The sequence below is a fragment of the Osmia lignaria genome, chromosome 7, assembly GCF_051020975.1.
Source record: "Osmia lignaria lignaria isolate PbOS001 chromosome 7, iyOsmLign1, whole genome shotgun sequence".
Taxonomy (NCBI): domain Eukaryota; kingdom Metazoa; phylum Arthropoda; class Insecta; order Hymenoptera; family Megachilidae; genus Osmia; species Osmia lignaria.
The window spans coordinates 10341293-10360866 of record NC_135038.1 but is presented as its reverse complement, the minus strand read 5'-3'; the positions used below and the strand labels follow the sequence as shown (position 1 = coordinate 10360866).

The window sequence follows — 19574 nt, the reverse complement described above, 5'->3', positions numbered from 1 at the left end:
ATTTGACATATCAGTTTCGTTCGTTAAAAGGATGATCGATTGCTCGAATCAACGAACGACGCGTGGCGGATGAAATTAAAAGCGAGGAAAATAATCGGCGCCAGTGCAATAGTGCGAATTGAAACGCGATCATATGGATATCGTATGCCAAACAATACTAACGCTTTTGAAGTGATGTTTTGTATTAGCGACACACGATCTACAAAGTGAACATTCAATGCTGTAAAACAATTCGAATCGTGCGAATTTTCTCCTAAACTCGAATACCCCAGCAGTAAACATATTAAAATTAATCATACTTTATATACTTTCGAGAGAAATGACGACAAATGATGATTTAATAAAATATAGTAAATTAAATTTCTCTTTGATAAAATAAAATGAAAATTAAAATAAGCAACAAAAGGAAAGTTTCGCAACTGAACATGCACGTGCAAATGGGACACATATATAATTTATAAATAAATAATAAAAATTCTAAACTACCTTCACGTACCTTCTTGACTTTCTTGATGGCTGGACTGTGCTGTTTTCGCTGTGTTTGCAGTTTGCTCTTGAGACTGAACCGTTGCCAAGTTGTCCGCTTGAGGATGGACATCATTGTGCGTCTCGGCGGTCGTAGATCCACGCAACTCCTGAGATTGAACCTCAGAAGTACTTGAATCCGATTCAGAATGCGTTGGGCTACTCGAAGAAGACGTTTCCTCTGTACGTTCGTATCCCGCTGTTGGTGCACGCGTTGAAGTAGGTTCAGACGATGGTTCCGGGCTGGGCAATGCTCTGTTCAAGCTTGGAGAAGGTTCGAACAGACGTTCAACTATTCTTGGCTGAGGATTGAACAGAAGATTTTGCAACTGAGCTTGTTGAAGAATCACGGGCAACTCGTAATGGTGGAAAAAGTAGAGCATCGAATGCTGAAATCATAAGACAGTTGATTTGATTATTTCTAATCAAGTGTAGAGTGGAAGCTGAGTACTATGGACTAAGAATAATTTTTATTTTTATAATTGAGAAGAAATTATTCATTCCATAATATACTGGGTTAACTAAACAGTGTGTAGTATTTTTTTATTGTAAAGAATTTTCAATATCTAATAAAAGTATCTCTAATAAATTGAACGATGATAAAAAATCAAGTGGTAGTTGCAGTAGCGAAAGGGTTGCTATTCTTTCAACGTCTTTATTTGTTCCGCAAGGATGCAAAATTATTCATATCGTATATGCACTCGGCAGAATGTTTGCAACTACGGTTGAATAAGGGTATTGCGATCGGTAGTGCGTTCGGGGAGTGAAACGATGATAGAGAAAGGGGGTTACGAAGGGTGAGAAGAGAACGAGAGAAACGATATAGAACAAATTTGGCGAATTTCCATATAAATTTGCTGGGCACGAGCGACGTACACGTATACGCTGCTGTTCGCAGAAACAAGCGATATCACGAGACCGTGTGCTTCACGTAACACTTTCGATGTTCGCCACTGTAGCCACTATAAATTCGCAAACCAAGTGAAGCCGTTTTAATAACGTTTCGAATTAATGATACGTGATACGTGTTTATTAATTGGTTTACGCGCGTGGAGACATTTATTCACGTTTGATGTATAAGGAGATGTTTCGAATTAAATTGACAATTAAATTCGCGATTCTCTGATGAATTTCATTTTAAAATAAACTTCTTTAAATAAACGAAAAAATTATTACATAAAAATGGCAAAAGGATGGTTTTTGCTTTGATTGATAATTATATAATACGAAGTGGAATAATAGAATTATTTTTGTTGAAAATTAAAAATACTTTTTTAGAAATTTTTTAAGCAATCTCCTCATTTATGACACTAGTATTAATTTTATATGACCTCAAAATCTTTGTTAATATATCTAACAGTAAAAGGGATAATTATTCTCCACAGAATGTAACGTAGTATGTATATTTTAATAATTACGTAATTAAGAACAATGGCAGAGTTGATTTTTCGAAAAATAGAATCGTGATTAGTTGTTGAGGAGTGGATTTTCCGAGTTGAATGAGGTAAAATGGAAGGAGTGTGTTTTACAAGAGATTCTACAAGGATCCTGATGAAAGTTCTGCTATTGACAGTAACGATAGCGAATGAAAAGCCATTGCTTTGCAGCCTAGACCTGCCATCGCTCAAATTTAAGTTACGTAAACGTAACCAGGACAATGCATTTGACAGTTCAATCGATGGGAATAATTTAATGGCAACTTTGTATTTCAATGAGCAAATATAAATACCATTCAGTTTTAGCTGGCCGTGTAAAATTCAAGTTTCAATACATCTTCGTGACGTCCCCTTGACTTTGCTATAGATCCATACTTTCTACTTAAAATTATAATATCTTCTATTATAAATGAATTAATAATTTTTGGTCATTATTTATAACTTGTATAGACTAAAATTACTGATAACTTTATTTTTTAATTTATAGTTTTTTATTGCTATTTAATTTTTAATTTTATTTCAATTTTACTTACAGTATTTTAATTTTATTCATAAAATTTATATTTCAATATTTTTAATGTAAGAAAAATAATAAATTTAGCAGATATTATAACATTTTTTTTTACATTTCGATGATTGCCAATTTTTTAAATTTGAAAACCATACAATAATTTATCTCAAATTTGTCATGTCTCCTATTTTATTTCTAATAATATAAATTTTGGAAGACCATAATTATGCGTATTATATCTACGAATGGTTAGAATTTCGCGCACAGAAATAAATTTTTCAGTCCGCCAATTATACGCCAGGTAATCTGATTCGATAGCGTACTTTGATAATCCAATGAATCATAATTAGATCATCGCGATGGGCGTATTAACAGTTATTATTATAATGGCGTTACAATACCTAGCTGTTGCGTTAATAACTACGTTCGATATGTACTGTATATATATTTTGCGTGGAAAAATTAAATACCATTAAAGTGTAATGGAACGGCTAATTAGCCGATAAAAGATACGAATGAATAACAGATTGGATTGTTTTATACGTGGATAAAAGGTGTGTGCCCACTTTATGACACCGTTGAGGATTAAAAGTGTGTGACAATTTATTTTTTCCCAATAATTGACATAAAAGAAAAAAGAAAGAAAACAATAAAAAATCCATCATTTTAATTAATTTGGTGGTTCTAATATTTATATAATAATTGAATTTAATTCAATTCAACAAATCATTTCATTTTAAAAATAATCCATTTTCTCAATGAATTTTATTCACTTATGGTTGTAGATTCAATCACGCAGAAAGTACAGTGATCCAGATATCACGAATTTCGACATTATTCCTCTAGCATGGAAATTAAGTTGCTTACTCTTGTCCCGGTCACGATTAACATCTGCCGATAGTTAAGCGGTGCTCGTTAACAGGAGCAACCAGCCAGGGTCAAGCTACGATCGAAAATTATTTCTCAGGAACGAGTTTACGAATAGAGCGAGCCGCAGGAAAATCTGAAAACCCGCAAGGCAACAAGAAGCGACTGGATAAACCTAATCATTGCCACCAGCTCTTTCTCTCTCTTTTTAGTTCAACCGGGCGATCTACAGGGTGTCCGCTCCAAACCATAATCATTTTAACACGCATCACTAAATTTTGTTAAATATTATATAGAAATTTCCCTTTAAAAGAACATTTAACTTCAAGTTGAAAAAATTGAAGAAAATTTGAAATTTGAAAAATTCAAATGTAAAATAATTTTTGCTAAAATTATAAGATTATTTATGGAGTTATATATACTCGGGATCAAATCAAGCTTTCCCAGGAAAAATAGTAATGACCCCGGTTCTCACCCTTCCCCATTGGCATACACGGAAAAAATGACAATGCAGCGGAAGGGGTCTCGCCATTTACCAATGTAAACCATTTTCAAATCACTTAATTCAAATCACTGTAATATAAGAAAAAAAAAATAATTTTCTAAAAACATTTTCCGTGTTCTAGGTTGCAATCTTTAGATAGATAATTTTACTGTTTCGTTGAATGATCGTGAAATATAATAAGAGGTATGTTTAGTGTGGACACTGTGTATGTTCCAATCTCTCTGTCGTTCCTTTTCTGTATAGATAAGTGTTCAAACGATTAGCCCTACGGCGTGATTATATGCCGGTCGATATCGATGTCATGGCCGTTGATTATCCAGCAAACGAAAATCCGATTTCCTCGGTAACCTGTTTCAGTCTAGCCATCGTTTAAACTCGGCTTTCCTTTTTCTCTTGAGCGCGAATCTCCTATCATCCCCTGTTCTCCCGTCATTCTCCGATCTACCTTTCAGCCGTGTTCTTTTTCTGAAACGATGCAGATTCGTTTCGTTATACTCCGGACGAATCACCGTGGATACCATTTCCTTCATGTCGACGACAGGTGCCCGGTCTCGAGATACCTATTTTCCATATTCAGCCGTATCATTCCTCCCTTCTCTGCCCGCCTTCCCTCTTCCTACTACTTCTTCTTTTTCTCTGCCTTCTCCTTCGTCTCTGTTAAGCTATCGGTTTGAGCGTTTCATTTTGACGTTGTTTTCTGTTTTTTTTTTTTGTATCTCGAAGCTGGACTACTCTGTCTGGCCTGGAAGAGTCGTTTCTCTCCAGGATTTTTATGTCGCTCTGAGCGCGAATGTATTGATTGAAACTGTGATGGAGAAAGAGACACACACTGATCGAAAAGTGGCCTCAATTATTTGTCTTCGATTTTCCAAACATAATTTTAAAATGGTTAAATAACGAGGTGTGGGTACTGAAAGTTAGCCATTTCAATTTGTTATCACCCCATTATTATTCATGTATCAAATAATCTGACCCAATATCCAAACGTAAATAAATCACTTTACATAATTTTATTTCGAACGAAAAATATTTGAACGTAGCATTTGAATTTTTAATTAAGAAATGAAAATTTCCATTGTATGCCTGTCACTGTGTCCGACCAATGCTTGTTTATACTACTTGTATTATGACAACTATGATTCATTTCTTTCGCTCGGACGACGGACCATGGAGAGAGGCACAATTTTAATTTAATTTCGTAACAGGCTCCGCTGTTCGAGGGTTAAATATACATCTGTACATTGTATAAAATATAGTTTCATAAAAAATGATTATGTTCTTGGTTGATCAGACGAATGAAATTTCCGACAATATACCATCGATTTAATTCGTCCAGGCTCGAAGGCGAAATCGAACGAGCTCGCCGCACGAGGAAACATTTCCACGCGCAACGAACATCCGGAGCTAAGCAATTTGAAAGGCAAACACATTTGCAGCCCTCTTGAGAAATTTCTCGCGATCGATGTCAAAGATGATCGATCGGTAGACGGAACGAGAAAGGGGAAAAGTACTCTGTGACATAATTTTCAAACGTATTGGCCGTTGTTTGAGCAGGGGTTCTTTGATAACTGGCCACCTCCTACCACGGGGAACGTTAACTTTGCCCCACGAACATATTTATTCCCCGTTCAAGTATTCTCAAGTAGGTCGCAAAGTATTCCTGATTAATGCCCGTTTTCAACGCGAACGAACCCACCGCCGATGTCCTTTGCAAGAACTTCCCTCTTTCCCGTGGGAAAGCTTACCCGAACGACAATTATTTCGCCATCCACGACCACTGCTTAATCCCGAAACATTTTACCCGAGTACATATTTGCGAGAACAGGCTTTCATCCTTGCAAAATGTTCGCGCATTTCTCTTCTCTTAAAGAGGTATTCTCACGGCGAACAAAGAAAAAAAGAATCGTTTCCTTTGAATTCTTTTCTTTTTTTCTTTCAAGGAACATATAAATCTGATTCAAAATATGTTTTTGGTATATTGCTAGTATTTTTGCATTCACAAAAACGTGAAATTCTTGTGAGAATAATTTATTTTAGAAACATTTTGTCCCCGAGAGTGAGCAGAGTGAAATTTTAGAAAGAACAAAGGTAACAAAGTTCCAGAATACTGTGAATATTCCGAGAATTTTGGAGCAAGCATTTAGAGAAAGAAGGCGTGCGAATATAAAGGGAAAAAGTTTTTCACCGGTGCTACGTTTATCTTCTATTCGCTTTAACTCGTTCAAGTTTCCTCTTTTACTATATTAAACTGTTAGCCACCTCTTTTCTATGTAGGTGTTATAAAATAATTGTAATACAATGAAAATAATTAAAAAGAAGGAAATGCTTACCTCTATGAAAAGCCAAGATGTAACAAGAGCCAAACTGCTGTACTGTCCATTGAATCGATAATGATACGCGTAGAAGGAGAAGTGATAGAGATAGAAGAATCTGAAACAAAAATATTAAAAGAACCGTCATTTTTTCTACTTGTAAACAGCATCAAAGTTACTTAACAAATTACGCAACTATCCGATATTTACGGTATATTGCCAATGGTGCAACAACATGGACGCTTTATCGATCACATTGTATCGGGTTCCTGCCTATTGAAATATCAAGGCTGACGCGTTACATGGAACGGAACGTCATTATTGTAACTGAAAAATTACACACAATGGGTTGCAGAAATATTCGTACACAATTATTAATTTTATGAAATTTAAACTTCTCTAAAAAATGTTCAAAATTTTTCATTTGTTCAAAATTCATCAAAATTGTTCTTTAACCCATCGAGGAGGGAGTATTCTTAAACCTGCATAGAGTATTATTAATTTAAATTAAAGGAAGTAATAATTTTATTCTTTAAAGCATATATTATAAATCTTTACTGCCTACACTTATAGCTGTGTTTTGTATAAAAAATATAATACAATATGTATGGGATTATAAATTACTATGACAATTATGTATGAACACACATATGCGTTGATGGTCCGCGAAGGGTTAAGAAAAAGAAAGTTACCGATTTCGTATCTCGAGAAATAATAAAGATTCTTCTCATCATGGCAAGAATTAATCCAGCTGTATTTAATGGTAAATAAAACAGAGAAACATTTTATCTCTTAATCTCCTTCTAACTTAATTACTTGTTACGGTACTTCGTGCTGTCTCGTTCAAACGAACAAAGTCTCCAAGATTTTCCTTCGTAATTGTTGTTTGGAACTGTTAAAAGCAATTTCCACTTATTTTTTTTTTTAATTCGTAGAATGATTTATAATTCCTTGAAAAACAAGCATGAATTTTATCAAACTTCGGAATACCAGCAAAAAGCTTTCAATATTTCTCTTGAATATTATTTAAACGCGTCGGTTCGAATTTATACTTGTAAATCATAATTTCGGGATTAATCAATATGTTACATTTCACACATGTTTCCAAACGTAAGCGTATTCGGACAGAAATTTGTCATCGTGCTTTCAATTCCCCCTTTCAACTTATTTTACATATTACACACGCATATTTTATAAACAAAATAAAAATCATCAAAAGATAAAACCATAGAGATAAATGTACATACATATACCATTAGATGAAATAGATATTTTAAATTTAACTTTAAAACTCAATGATTGTATAAATAAAAAGAATAAAAAGGTACCTTTATAATAATGATTTATGCATAAAAATTAATAAAATAACTTCTGAAAGGAATATGCGAATGGAAGATCGTGAGTAACTTTTTCAATGTCAAATTCAGTGTTTCACTTAATGGACATTAAAAAAGTCGTGGGATAACTTTTTTTACTTTCAGCCTCATCTTATGGAGACCCTCGAGGTGATAAGGGAGGGGTTGTAATCAAGTGATTTTTACGAGTAGCTGTTACGGGGTCGCCAATATTTGCGGATCAGGGTGGAGTTCCGACTGCAACACCACCCTTAAGCGAGAGAAAAAGATGGTTGTCGGTGTGAGAAACGATAAGAAAAATGGGTATTGTGTGGCTCTGCGATAAGCAAGGTGACTAATTTCTTAATGTATTGCTTGAAACTTTTATTAGTTTAGCTTTCGTTCAAAAGTCATACAGCATTTATCTACTCAATTATTTAAAATTAGGAAAATTAACATTAATCGTGTAGGAAACTAATTTTAAATAAATATGTTTCTTTCCCAAATTATAAATAAACGAATATAGAATTGAAATTAAAAAGAAAATAAAAGTTCATTTAAATAATGCTCGATACCATGTATAGTTTATTGTTAATTTAATTTTTATAGAATGATTTTAAATAGGATCACGTGTCATTGCATACACATGTTTTTTCTTTCACGAAAAGTTATAAAGAGTTCACCCTACTACAGGACATTGCCCCTATCTATCTTCTGTCTGATCAATGCTCGTCTCGATCTACTAGATGTTCGCTTAACTCGTATACTACACCGAAAACGGAACAGACCGGACGCTTAAACTGCATTTTACGACTGACAGCATCGTAAAACGTAATGCAAAATGCTTTTGGACCGTTTCTGGGCGTATATAAATTCTCGACGTGTAAGATTTTGGGCGTGTTACGCGTTCAGACGGAATCCTTTAAAGGCGAAATGAAGTTGTGACGATTGCAACACGTATAAAGTGTATAAATGAATAATAAATTTTTTCTCTATCAAATTCAGCATTTATTTAAAAAAGAAAATAACGAATTATTTTCTGAAACTTGATGATTAAATACCTAATTTATTTCCATAAAAGAAAATTAATTTCTATCAGTTTTAATCTGATAGAAAATAACGAGTCAGGTAAACAACTATTGTCATAGTAATAATTACGATATTATCTTGAATCCACCTGTGTAATACCTTCTGCATGCTACCTGCACGCGATATTGTATGGATTTTTTGTTTTTCCACATTCTCTGGCCACAGTTTCGCCCTCGTAATAGCGCGTTGCATACGATTAATTATAACTATTCAAAATGAATACATTTAATATTCATATAGAAACGTTGAAACATAATTATACAACAGCTTAACCGTAACGTGGTCATCATACATAATATAAAATTTAGTTACTTCAAAATTAAATTCATCATAAAGTTTTCATTATTCCACGCACCAGGCGTAATGATAATCGCGATTCAACGTAATAAACATGTCCCCCAATGTTGGCCGGGTATTATCTGTCAAGAATAAATTACCAGTGTAATACCAAAGAAAATTTACCATCCATAATGACATTTTGATATTTTATGCAATTCTTGGAATTAAAGTAAATAAATTAACACTCTGATAATTATGAATTTTATAGAATTGATAGATTTTGTAATTTTAGATTTCTTTTGACAAAATTATCATTTTTATTAACAAATTAAAAATTTCTAACGAACATAAATTAAATTCCAAAATCACAAATACGCGACACTGGCCGACAAAGTGTTAAATAAAATTGCTAGTAGTATTGGTCAAACTTTAGCGAGACAATTGAATTTTCAGTAGTACCAGTCAAACTTTAGTCAGACATACCGGTCGAACCAACAAGCCGATAAATTCACCGTTTGCATAACAGAATAATTCGATTTTAACCTAAGTAGTGAAGGAAAAAAAAACGAAGAAATTGGAAGAAAAAGGAGTAGAGTGCAGATGGAAGAAGGATGAGAAAGAATGCGGGTTCAAAATCCCGAGTTACGTATTCCGGGGACATAGCCTCTAAAGTGTCTCACACTCAGGGAACCGCAACCATCCGTCGACGATTCATACGTCTTTTCCTGAGAATGGAAAAAGGTAAAGAGGGGACTAGAGACTCTCCAAACGCATTCTGAATTCAATGAATAGCCTAGCCCCTCTCTCTCGAATCCCAAGGAAGGACACTTTCGGACTTTCCAGCAAGATTTTTACAAGTTTCCAACTTCCGACCCCTCTGTCAGGATTTTTCACGCGATAAGCTTTATCAATTGATACCGTCGACTCGGCGTACACGTCCGATTGACATAAACACTTTAAACTACTTAAAGACGATTCGTCCGGATGGTGGGCAGGTGGTAACAAAGATACAAGATAAAATTTGCAGTTTGCAGTTCATCGTTCCTCAGCTAGGGAGATTTACGACGCAATATAGGAGTCTGTGGACAGACCAGATCGCAGGAAATGGATTCACCAGGGTGCACTTTGTCTTTCATTCACTTTCTCCGAGGATACAATTCATGATAGCCCAACGTACCGACAATGGATTTACGATACACCATACGGAACCCTTTTCTTCCTCCAAAAAAAAAACAAACCGGAATTGTCCTTTTATTCTCTTCCCACGAAATAATTCCACCAGCACGAAACAAACTACAGTATCATTTTTAACGAACAAAAATTCATACAGTGGAAAGAAATATATTTTCTCCAAGAGGAAAATGGAAATTTCATCTCCTCTAAATACATTTATTAAATTAATCATTGCATAACTCGAGCAAGGCTAAACAAAGAACGAGTATTATATAGACGAAAGAAGCTCTTTTTTCTCCTTTATGCCTGGTGTATTACCAGAAAATGGTCCACTTAGCAGGAGCGAAGAAAAAAAAAAAGGAAAATAACAGAAAAAGAGAAAGGGGAAGGAATATCCCGCAGCGGTGGCCCGATACAGGAAAGAGGATCACATTAGGTAGAGCCAAAGAGAAGAGGCAGAGAGAAGGAAGAAAAGAAGAAGAAAGAGGAGAGGGCAATAGGGGGATCTGACCGTCTCCATAACTGTACGGTCCACTCGACTAACGTAAGTATATTGTCAATCAATCCACGGTATAAAAGCAATCTGAGGTTCGGTCGACGGGGTGGCAGGATCCCGTGGGGCGTAGACGGGCCAAAGATTCAAGGAACAGAGAAGGAAGAGTGGCTCGAAGAAGAAGGGATGTCGAAGAAGAAAGGAAGGGATAGAAAGAGCAAACAATCCCCTTCTTGCTTCTAGAAGAAGGCAGAAGCGAGATAGGAAAGTTGATAGAAAAAGGAGGAATCCTTTACTCTTGGCCACTCGAAGGACCCTGCCCAACAAGTAGGATGAAACGAAACTCCTGCATCCTACCAATACTTAAAGTCACGTGTGTGACGGAATACGCGTATGGTTGTGATCAAGTATACAGGGTGGTCAAGCGAACCCTATGTATGATTTTTTGCTCTAATAAAGGAAAACTGTTAATTAATATTGCTACATTTTAAAATAAATTTCTCAATTCGTGCCATTTATTTTTCCTAAAATTTTCATATTTTCAATTGCCAAATAAATTAATTTCGTAAGTTCATAAAAGATCTGTAAAAGACGTGAATGATTTTTTATTACTGAACACTGTGTCTTTAATTTATTTCTTCGACCTAGCTTTTAAATTTTACCCCTTGGCAGAAAAATTTTTAGTGTTCGGATAACTGAACGATTACTATACAAATGTTAAAATTGAAACAAACGATACGTTCCACGAAGCGACAGTGTGAGATTCTGTAAATACATTATCCAGATTTGCCAACCGTCTGAACGTCGAAAAATCTGCGGTATCCGAAGAGCTTTACCACGTGGTAGGATCCCACGATGTATCCCGTCTTTTTACCCCCCCCCCGTTCCTTGCTTCTCCATTTCTTCCCTCTTTATTCCCGATCTCCCTCTCCCATTGGTATACACCCGTAAACTCTCTTACGTATTTATCCACGGCTTTTTTTGGCATTCAGTCCCGTGTGTTTGCGCCGATATTATTTCATTTTCCGCTAGTCCGCACCCTCGTGAACCTCACTGGAGGAGGGACAAGTTTCACTTGGGTCACAAGGGGCGTGTAACCTTATTTGCTGGTGCATGGTTGAAGTCATTTACGTTATCCTGTCTGTCTTCTATCTAGACACTGGATTAATCACAGTTTTCCTTTCATCGAATAGCTTCTCTTATCTAATTTTTATTATCCTTGCTAAGACATGCCAAAAATATGCAAGATATACATTTTAAATATTAAGATGTTCTAATTGCCATAACGCGTTACGTAAAGGGGAGAGATTTTCAAGAGATTCAGAGATTCCCTCTTCACCACTGCCATTGTCTCTTTCAACGATCAGACCGATATATTTTCTCAGCACTTCAGGATACCCGTGAACAGAACACGTCACCTCTTCAAGAACATCCAACTAGATCTTCTAGCGAGGTTGGGATATATAGAGGGTGTCATCTAGGACACCTTTATCTTAAAAATTGTTAAAGGTGAAAGAAATTAAGCGACATGTCTGACTTATCATTGCATCCTTTACTGGATTTCAGGAACATCACAAACGGCGGACCATGGAGAGAGCCACAATTTTAATTTAATTTTGAATTTCATTTTTTAAATTTTACAGTGCTCCTTTGAAACTTATTCTTCCAATTAATAGAAAAATTCGGAAACTTATTCGAGTTTATTCTACCTGGAAGATCAAAGACACGATAAAATAAGGAATATATACCAGATTCTGCTCGGAGAGAATTGTTCAAATAGACACAGAGTACCCGCGAAATCCGTTGAGCGTGATAGAAGAATCTCTTACGAGCGTGTCGACCAAGTAAGACGCTAGTGAAGATCATTAATCATGCGATACCACCTGTGGACCACCTTAGAAGCAGAAGTTCGAAAGAGAGGGAGGAAGAAGGGCAGAGAGTTAGCAGAGAACCGAGTATTCCAAAGCTTGCGTCAGTTATTGTACGGCTGGCAGGTTTATCCGTCCTTTAATGCTACCCACTGCATTATGCCAGTTATATACAAGGTTCGCACTGTAATAATACCGAATAGAAAGCGAAAATTGTTGATTATTCCGTGAGAGTACGTCGGATTACCGTACTCCACGCTGAATATACTGACTTGGGAACAGATGATAGTAAGACATCCACAGTGATAAGAGGACGTGTGTATATTCGTCGAGGACTACCTTGAAAATCTCGCATGATCTTTTCTTTTTCTTTTATAAATTTTGTTATTATTAATTTGATTCTGAACGATTCAATTCCAATCACTTGAGGGTAAACTGTCGAACGTTTAAGCAGCGTTTAAAATTAATCGGATCGAAATGGACATGGGGAACACCCGAAGGACTATCCTGTATGCGAATCACGAAACTCAAAACTTTCTCTAAAATGTACGAGATGGTAATCAACCGTCCCAAAGGATCATATCGATTGCCAGGGAGATTCCCTTACGCATTCACGAACTCGTGACGGTCGCAAAGCAGATTCGAGAAGACCGACGACACGATGATCCAATAACCGACCGGTATATCGTTAATATTTCATTGGTCTGCGTCGCGAAACTTTGCGGTCACGCGTTCATTTCGTCGATCAAACTTCCTGCACACGATGCAAGATCGAACGTACAATTTCATTTTCGGTTTAATTCAGTAAGGAGTTAGGTCACTAATTAACGTTCAAAAGTTTTAAACTTAAGGATTTTGAAATACAGAAAGGATACTTTTATATTTGTCAGGTTACAAGCTGATCGTTTTCTATAAAAACACTTCTACATCTCCAAATAAAGGTGAAATTGCTTATTTTCTTGAAAAGATGGTAACAGAAGCATAAAACTCGTCTTTGTGGGCACCATACGGATCGTTTCGAGATGGTCAGATATGGTTGAATTAGAATTTAAGGGATCGATACCTATCGGCAAGCTATTGGTGAAAATGGTTACCATTGCTTGGGTTTTCATATCTTCTTCAACAACTGTAAATGCAATCGAATATTCGAGTAAATTTAAAATATGAAAGTGATTTACCAAATTTTATTTTATTTTCATTTGAAATTTGCCAATTAAACAATTATGAAATATGGAATTAAATTAAAATTGGGATTCTCTCCATGGTACGCTGCCCGGGGATTAAAAAACCACGTTGTTTATTATAATTTTCTTTTTTTATAAATAAAAATAATTTAATATTAAAAAAGAATTGTTTCGACGAAGGATCTATATACCTTTCACGTTTCCCCCAATAATAAAGTTAACGATGGAATAGCGCCACCTAAGAACCCTTCTTTACCACCCTTTTTCATGGTGGACTTGTTTTCTAAGTGCAGTGAAAAAAAGCCAATCGCTAGGTGGTATATGGAATGACACGAACGGTGCATTACCTTGCACCACCAGGACTTCTCTGATCAATGAATGACTTTTATCTTGTAACCTGTAAAATCAATACGATTTTCGTAGGAAACAATTTCTATTTAGAATTCTATATTTTTTTATTATAATTCCCAATATTAACTCTTTCAACTTGATATCAGATAAATTTTTGTACGCTTTGTATATTTTGTGCAATTTCTTGAATAAATTTTAAAATATATCAAAGCGACAATTTTTCAATATACAAAAACAAAAGGAATGTGTATACTGCAAATTACTAGATAAGCTATTTCCATGACAGCAGAGGAGAGAAGGCGAGTCGACAACAGCTTTCGTTGCGACACGATACCACTCCACTAATTAGACATTAGCGCAACAAACAACCCCAAGGTACCGTGTACCCTGCTTTCCACCTTGTCAACCACCTCCAGAAACCGCCCCAATCCCCCTGATGGAATGCTCAAGTTACAAATTAACTTGCAGAGATCATCCGTTTCCACCTCGACGCTCACCGACGCCTATTTCGTTCGCTTCGTCGGAAGCTCAAACACAGACGAAAAAAAAAGAAGAAGCGCAAACCCCCCCCGACTAGTTCATCCACCGTAATATGTTTTAAATCTATGAGGTTAATATTCTTGCATATCTTTCGTAAATTTATGTCACGATTAACGCTAACTTCATTGTTTAAAACTTAATACTACTACTAATTAAGGATCACTAACAATAGTATAATATTATTAATATTTTTTCTCTTCTTTTTCCTAATTATATTTGGATCATTGATGTTGTTTTGCCTTTCATCTTTTTGGGGAGTTCACTAGTTACGTCGAAACGAGTAGTAATTAGTATTAAATAAATATGAGGGACAAACGTCTTAATTGGCTCCGGATAGTACATTTAGCCAATTAGTTCTTAAGTATCATCAGCGTCACGATTCAGAATCGTCAGAGCGATTACGTTTTAACGAGAAATTACTCGATCGCACAAAGTATTATTAATTTGAACGCTTGAACGCTTAATCTTCTGCCCTGTTTCTTTTTTATTCTTTAGGATAGGAAAAGATAGTCCTATCGAATGACTATTTACCAAATTGCGCAGAAAAATCGAGAAACTAACAAGGATTTTTATCATCGGATCATGATAACGGTTTGTAAGGCATCTCTCTTTTTGTGTTAGTGGATGATCAGTGAAAAGAGAATGAAAAACGGTGAGTAGCTGGAAGTCAAGAGAATCGTGAAAAATTTGAGAAAAAAATTTGAGCTGAACGTTATGAAATCACGGCTGATCGCTTTCAAGATGTTGTAACTATTGTTGTGCCTCATTAAGGGAGTCTAATGTCACTAATAAAGCAAAAAAGATAAACGAACTTAGAAAAATGAGTCCAGTTTTTCCTTGGCACTCTGTTTGTATTTATTTTTTTATTTCAAGAGAGACGTAGGCATTAAACTATGATCATTTCTATAATTATTACAATTTGTTAAAAAATGCTACAGATTTATAAATAATAGATGAAATATTATTATTTATGAATCAAAGAGAATTTTTTTGCTTCAGACACTTGAATTTTTCTAGGGAGTGTAGAATAGTAATCAATATTCTAGTAAAAGGGGTTCTGAAGTTGTGAATAATTTTCCTATTTCGCAATATTTTTACTTTCTAAAAATTAGCATTATTTTCTGAAAAATTAAAATTTTTTCATTTCGCAATTGCCTAAAATAAAAAATGATCCGGTATTTTTGTACGTTAAAAATAAATAATTTTTTCAAACAAAAATTGCCACGTATGTTAAGTAGATCATTTTTGTTCAATAAATTCGCAAAAGTCGCATAAAAAATAGACGTTGAAAGGAGAATACACCTTGAAGATCATCGAGAGTACGCAACTTTCGGTCGGAAGGAACATGTACAAAAATACCGTTAAAATTAAAGGGCAGAGGACAACCGGATTCTTATAATTGAAGGAAGCTACGACCCTCTGGGTGTGACGGTACCCTGGCAACCGAGGCAAGGCTTTGCCTTCGTAGAACCTTAGAAGGGCAACGAGAAGTGCGAACGGTGGAGGGGATGAAATTGAAAAGAAGAAGAGTAGAAGAAGGAAAGAAATGAAGGAGAACCTTCAATGCTCTCTTTACTTCCACCGATCTTCCCTCTCCGCAATCACCCCTTCGTAATTAACCTCCATTACGGCAGTTTTCTGTTACCCACCCGTTCCCGTCCGAACAACCCTCGGCAAGCCACCCCTTCTAGAGAGGGATAGAGTTGCCTGTTTCCTAGGAACCAGTAGGTATCGGTGATAGTTTATTATTCTTCTAATGGAAAGCAGCAGATATCTTCGTAGTTCTACTCCATCCACCGTCTTCTTCAACCCCCTCCTCTTTTACCGTCTTCCAACCGCCCCAATGTTTCTCTCTTCATCCTCATCGTCTACGTCGGCGTCGTCGTGTCGTAATCGTCTTACGCTTTTCGAGCAAGCTTCTAATTATCGCGAATTTCGCTTCAAGATACATTTCCATGGATATCTGACACGGAACATCGCGGATTTTCGCGGCAGACTCGAAAGGTGAACGGGATAATTAGGATTATAACGAATAATTGGGGGATCGCGACTCGTTGCAACTGCTACCGCTTCAAGTACGATTTCAGATTGTCTTGTAACCAGGCTACATCGGTGTCGGATCTCACAATCAGCTTCTAATTATCGCGAACATTGATGTTTACGCTGAATTTCGTACAACTTCCTTCTCTTGAAACCAAGTTGATGCTTTGAATATTCTTGCTTTCAGAATTGGTGTGAAGAGTTCGTATCAATGTTCTTAGAGGGCTTTTTCTCTCGAACAGGTGTAAATTGAATTTTTTTTTTAATTTATTAAGCTATTCTTTTATTTGAATTAGTTCAGAAAATTAGATTTCTTTTATATGGTATTGATCAATGAGGTATTGTACATATCAAATTTCATTTTTCAAGTTAACTGTGTTATTAAAAAACAATTAACAATAATAGTAGTGAATTTGGTATCGATCTAATCGATACCTAATCAATCACGATCTTTATTAATTTTTTAATGATTCTTTTAACTTCAAAAATAAATATTAATTTTTGCTCCTTTTAAATAATCCTCTTTAATATTTCTTATTAAACCAAATCATTTAATTACGATTAGACTTCAATCATGAGAGAACTGTATCAATATATTGAAGCAATTACTCGCGGTTCAGTATCGCCTTCAACTGTTTATATTATCTTTGGTAATTGCTTTCAACAGATCTTAGCGAATAATAGGAAACTTCTGATACCATTATCCAGAATCCTTTAGACAGCAGGAAATTCATCCGAACTATTACTTAATTCCCCGTAAGTGCACAACTTCTTAATAAATTAATAAATACAACTGGAAGCTGATTATCCAAATAATTTAAATGAAATAAAATGAAATGAAACTGAATATACAATTTATATTATCGATCAGAAAGAAATAATTTTTCAAATACACGACATTTCTTGAAATACAAACCAGTTTCCTGTTGCATGTTCCACGGCAACGACTACCCTTTTTGCAAATAAAACACGAGCCTGCTTCAATATTGAATTAAAATGTTGGAAAAAGTTCAGTCTAAAATCGAGTCGAGTTAAAATATCGAAAAATTCAATGCACCGTAACGTCCGAAATCAAAATTTACCTACTCTTTTTTAACCCATATTTCGTAAAATCGAAAGTATTTAAAGGACCATAGTTCCAATCGGATAATTGAAAATAAATGAAAAGTTTAAATTGAAAAATGAAATAGCGATTACAATTATAATTTATAAATGTTCGGATCATTCTGAAATCCCACCCTATCAGAAATCATTCGGCTTTAAATCGATTAGAGAACAAGGATCGGCTAAGACATTTTCCTTCGACCGGAAGCGTTTCTAGCATCGGTATTTATACGTTAGAGTATGGCGTTGGCCAGATAGGGAGGAAAGGGTGGCCGGGCGCCATTACTATGCAAATAGATTCGGAGTGACACGACGAGAATGGGCCATACCCCGGTGCACCTAACTGGCGCCCGTCAGGACACCATTTAATAGTGTAGTTTCGCCTGCACACGCTGCCACACTCGCCAATCGAGCCCTCTGGTGGTCGAGCCACCCACGCGAACCCACCCTTGGTACACCCTCTTTCCGCCATCACAACCACCGGGGCACAGCATCACCGAACCAGCCCCGATACAAGTAATGAAATTGTCCATGCATGAACCGACGTACGCGGGGTTTGCCGAACGTTTGTTCTGCGATCGAGCGAATACGTCGTTGCGTGCCTTTTGCGCAGCGAACCAGATTCCCAAGGATTTGCCGGAATTTCAGGTACACAAATTACTGTCTATACAGGGTGAGGCATCTAAAACCAGGCCATTTGAATAACACATCCGTTTTTCATCATGAAAAAGATATATTGAATTAATCGACTTTTGAACGACGGACCATGGAGAGAGGCCCAATTTCAATGTAACTTTGTATTTCATATTATTAAGATATTATTTCTTTCAAGATTCTTAAATACATAATTCTACTTGCATTTTATAGTTTTTTGTTGTGAATTTATCAGAGTGTAAAATAATATAATTGATAGAGGATAATATCTTGTGTACACAGAGTTAATTTCTACATTTTACGTATCATGCTTCAATGGTACACATTATTTTCATTACTTGCATTACATACAGGAAATGAATTGCGCGTATATGTCGTTGAAATAAAACTGCTAAAAATATACATACAAGGTGATGAGAGATGGATCACCAGCGAAAACACAAACATCACGAAACTTCTGTATGGTAGATTTGCAGTTTGTTTGCGAGCGAGTATTGTATTCTCAGCCAGTGTGCTTTCTCTTTGTTTGACCACGTGCGATTTTTAATATAATGAATCCTTGCGCTATATTCCGCGGATTCTCTGTACAAATACACATGTACCGATTTCAAACATTACATACGACTGCGCAGCATCAAAAGAGAAATTTAAAAGATAGAACGTACGTTCACGAAATGCAAAGTGCTAATTTTATGGAAGAATGAAATGGAAGAGTTCCATTGAATTTAGAAATCTGTAATTACCATCTTATTACAACAAATAACAAAAAAAGATACAATTTTTATTAAGTATATGTGAAATTTTACCCCCATAAATTTCCCAGGAATTATTGCAATATTATTTATTATTTGCAATTTTACCAATGGTAAACAATTTTATTTTAATAACTCCAATCATTATAATTATCATAATTTTGCGAAACATTACACGTTTACAGAAACGCGGAAAAATATTTAAATTTAAATAGTGATTAAGAAGGCGTAATGCTAAAGGAGCCGAATTAATTAGTACACCTAGTAATTGTATCTTAAAATAATTAGGAATTTAACAAATCTCCTGGCGATATAGCGTGTCTTCACAGTACGTATGAAAACGCATCCCGGCGATGGACATTTACAGTCACTCCCCTCGATGGCAGAATGCCATTTTGAATTACGCATACCATGAATAAACAGGAATTTCATTTTGATGATGCCGTAAAACTTGCCGCACCGTTTCCAAACTTGGGCGGAACCGTTTAATGACACGCCGAATTAAATATGCAGACACGTTGCAATATTTGTTTCGACGACTACACTTTTCGAGCGAT

General features: G+C 35.6%; 1 protein-coding gene across 5 annotated transcripts in view; it reads right to left on the bottom strand.

Annotated features, from left to right (window-relative positions):
• Positions 1-19574, bottom strand: part of LOC117604365 (membralin) — a 99521-nt gene that overhangs the window by 45348 nt on the left and 34599 nt on the right. For 4 of the 5 annotated variants that reach the window (XM_076689104.1, XM_034324333.2, XM_034324329.2 and 1 more), the window contains exons 11-12: positions 6175-6274; positions 497-914 (exon numbers count right to left, since the gene is read on the bottom strand). In XM_076689104.1, the coding sequence (XP_076545219.1) occupies positions 497-914; positions 6175-6274 (518 nt within the window). Of the gene's footprint in view, positions 1-486; positions 915-6174; positions 6275-19574 lie in introns of all 5 variants that reach the window. The other variant, XM_034324334.2, reaches the window with a different exon arrangement.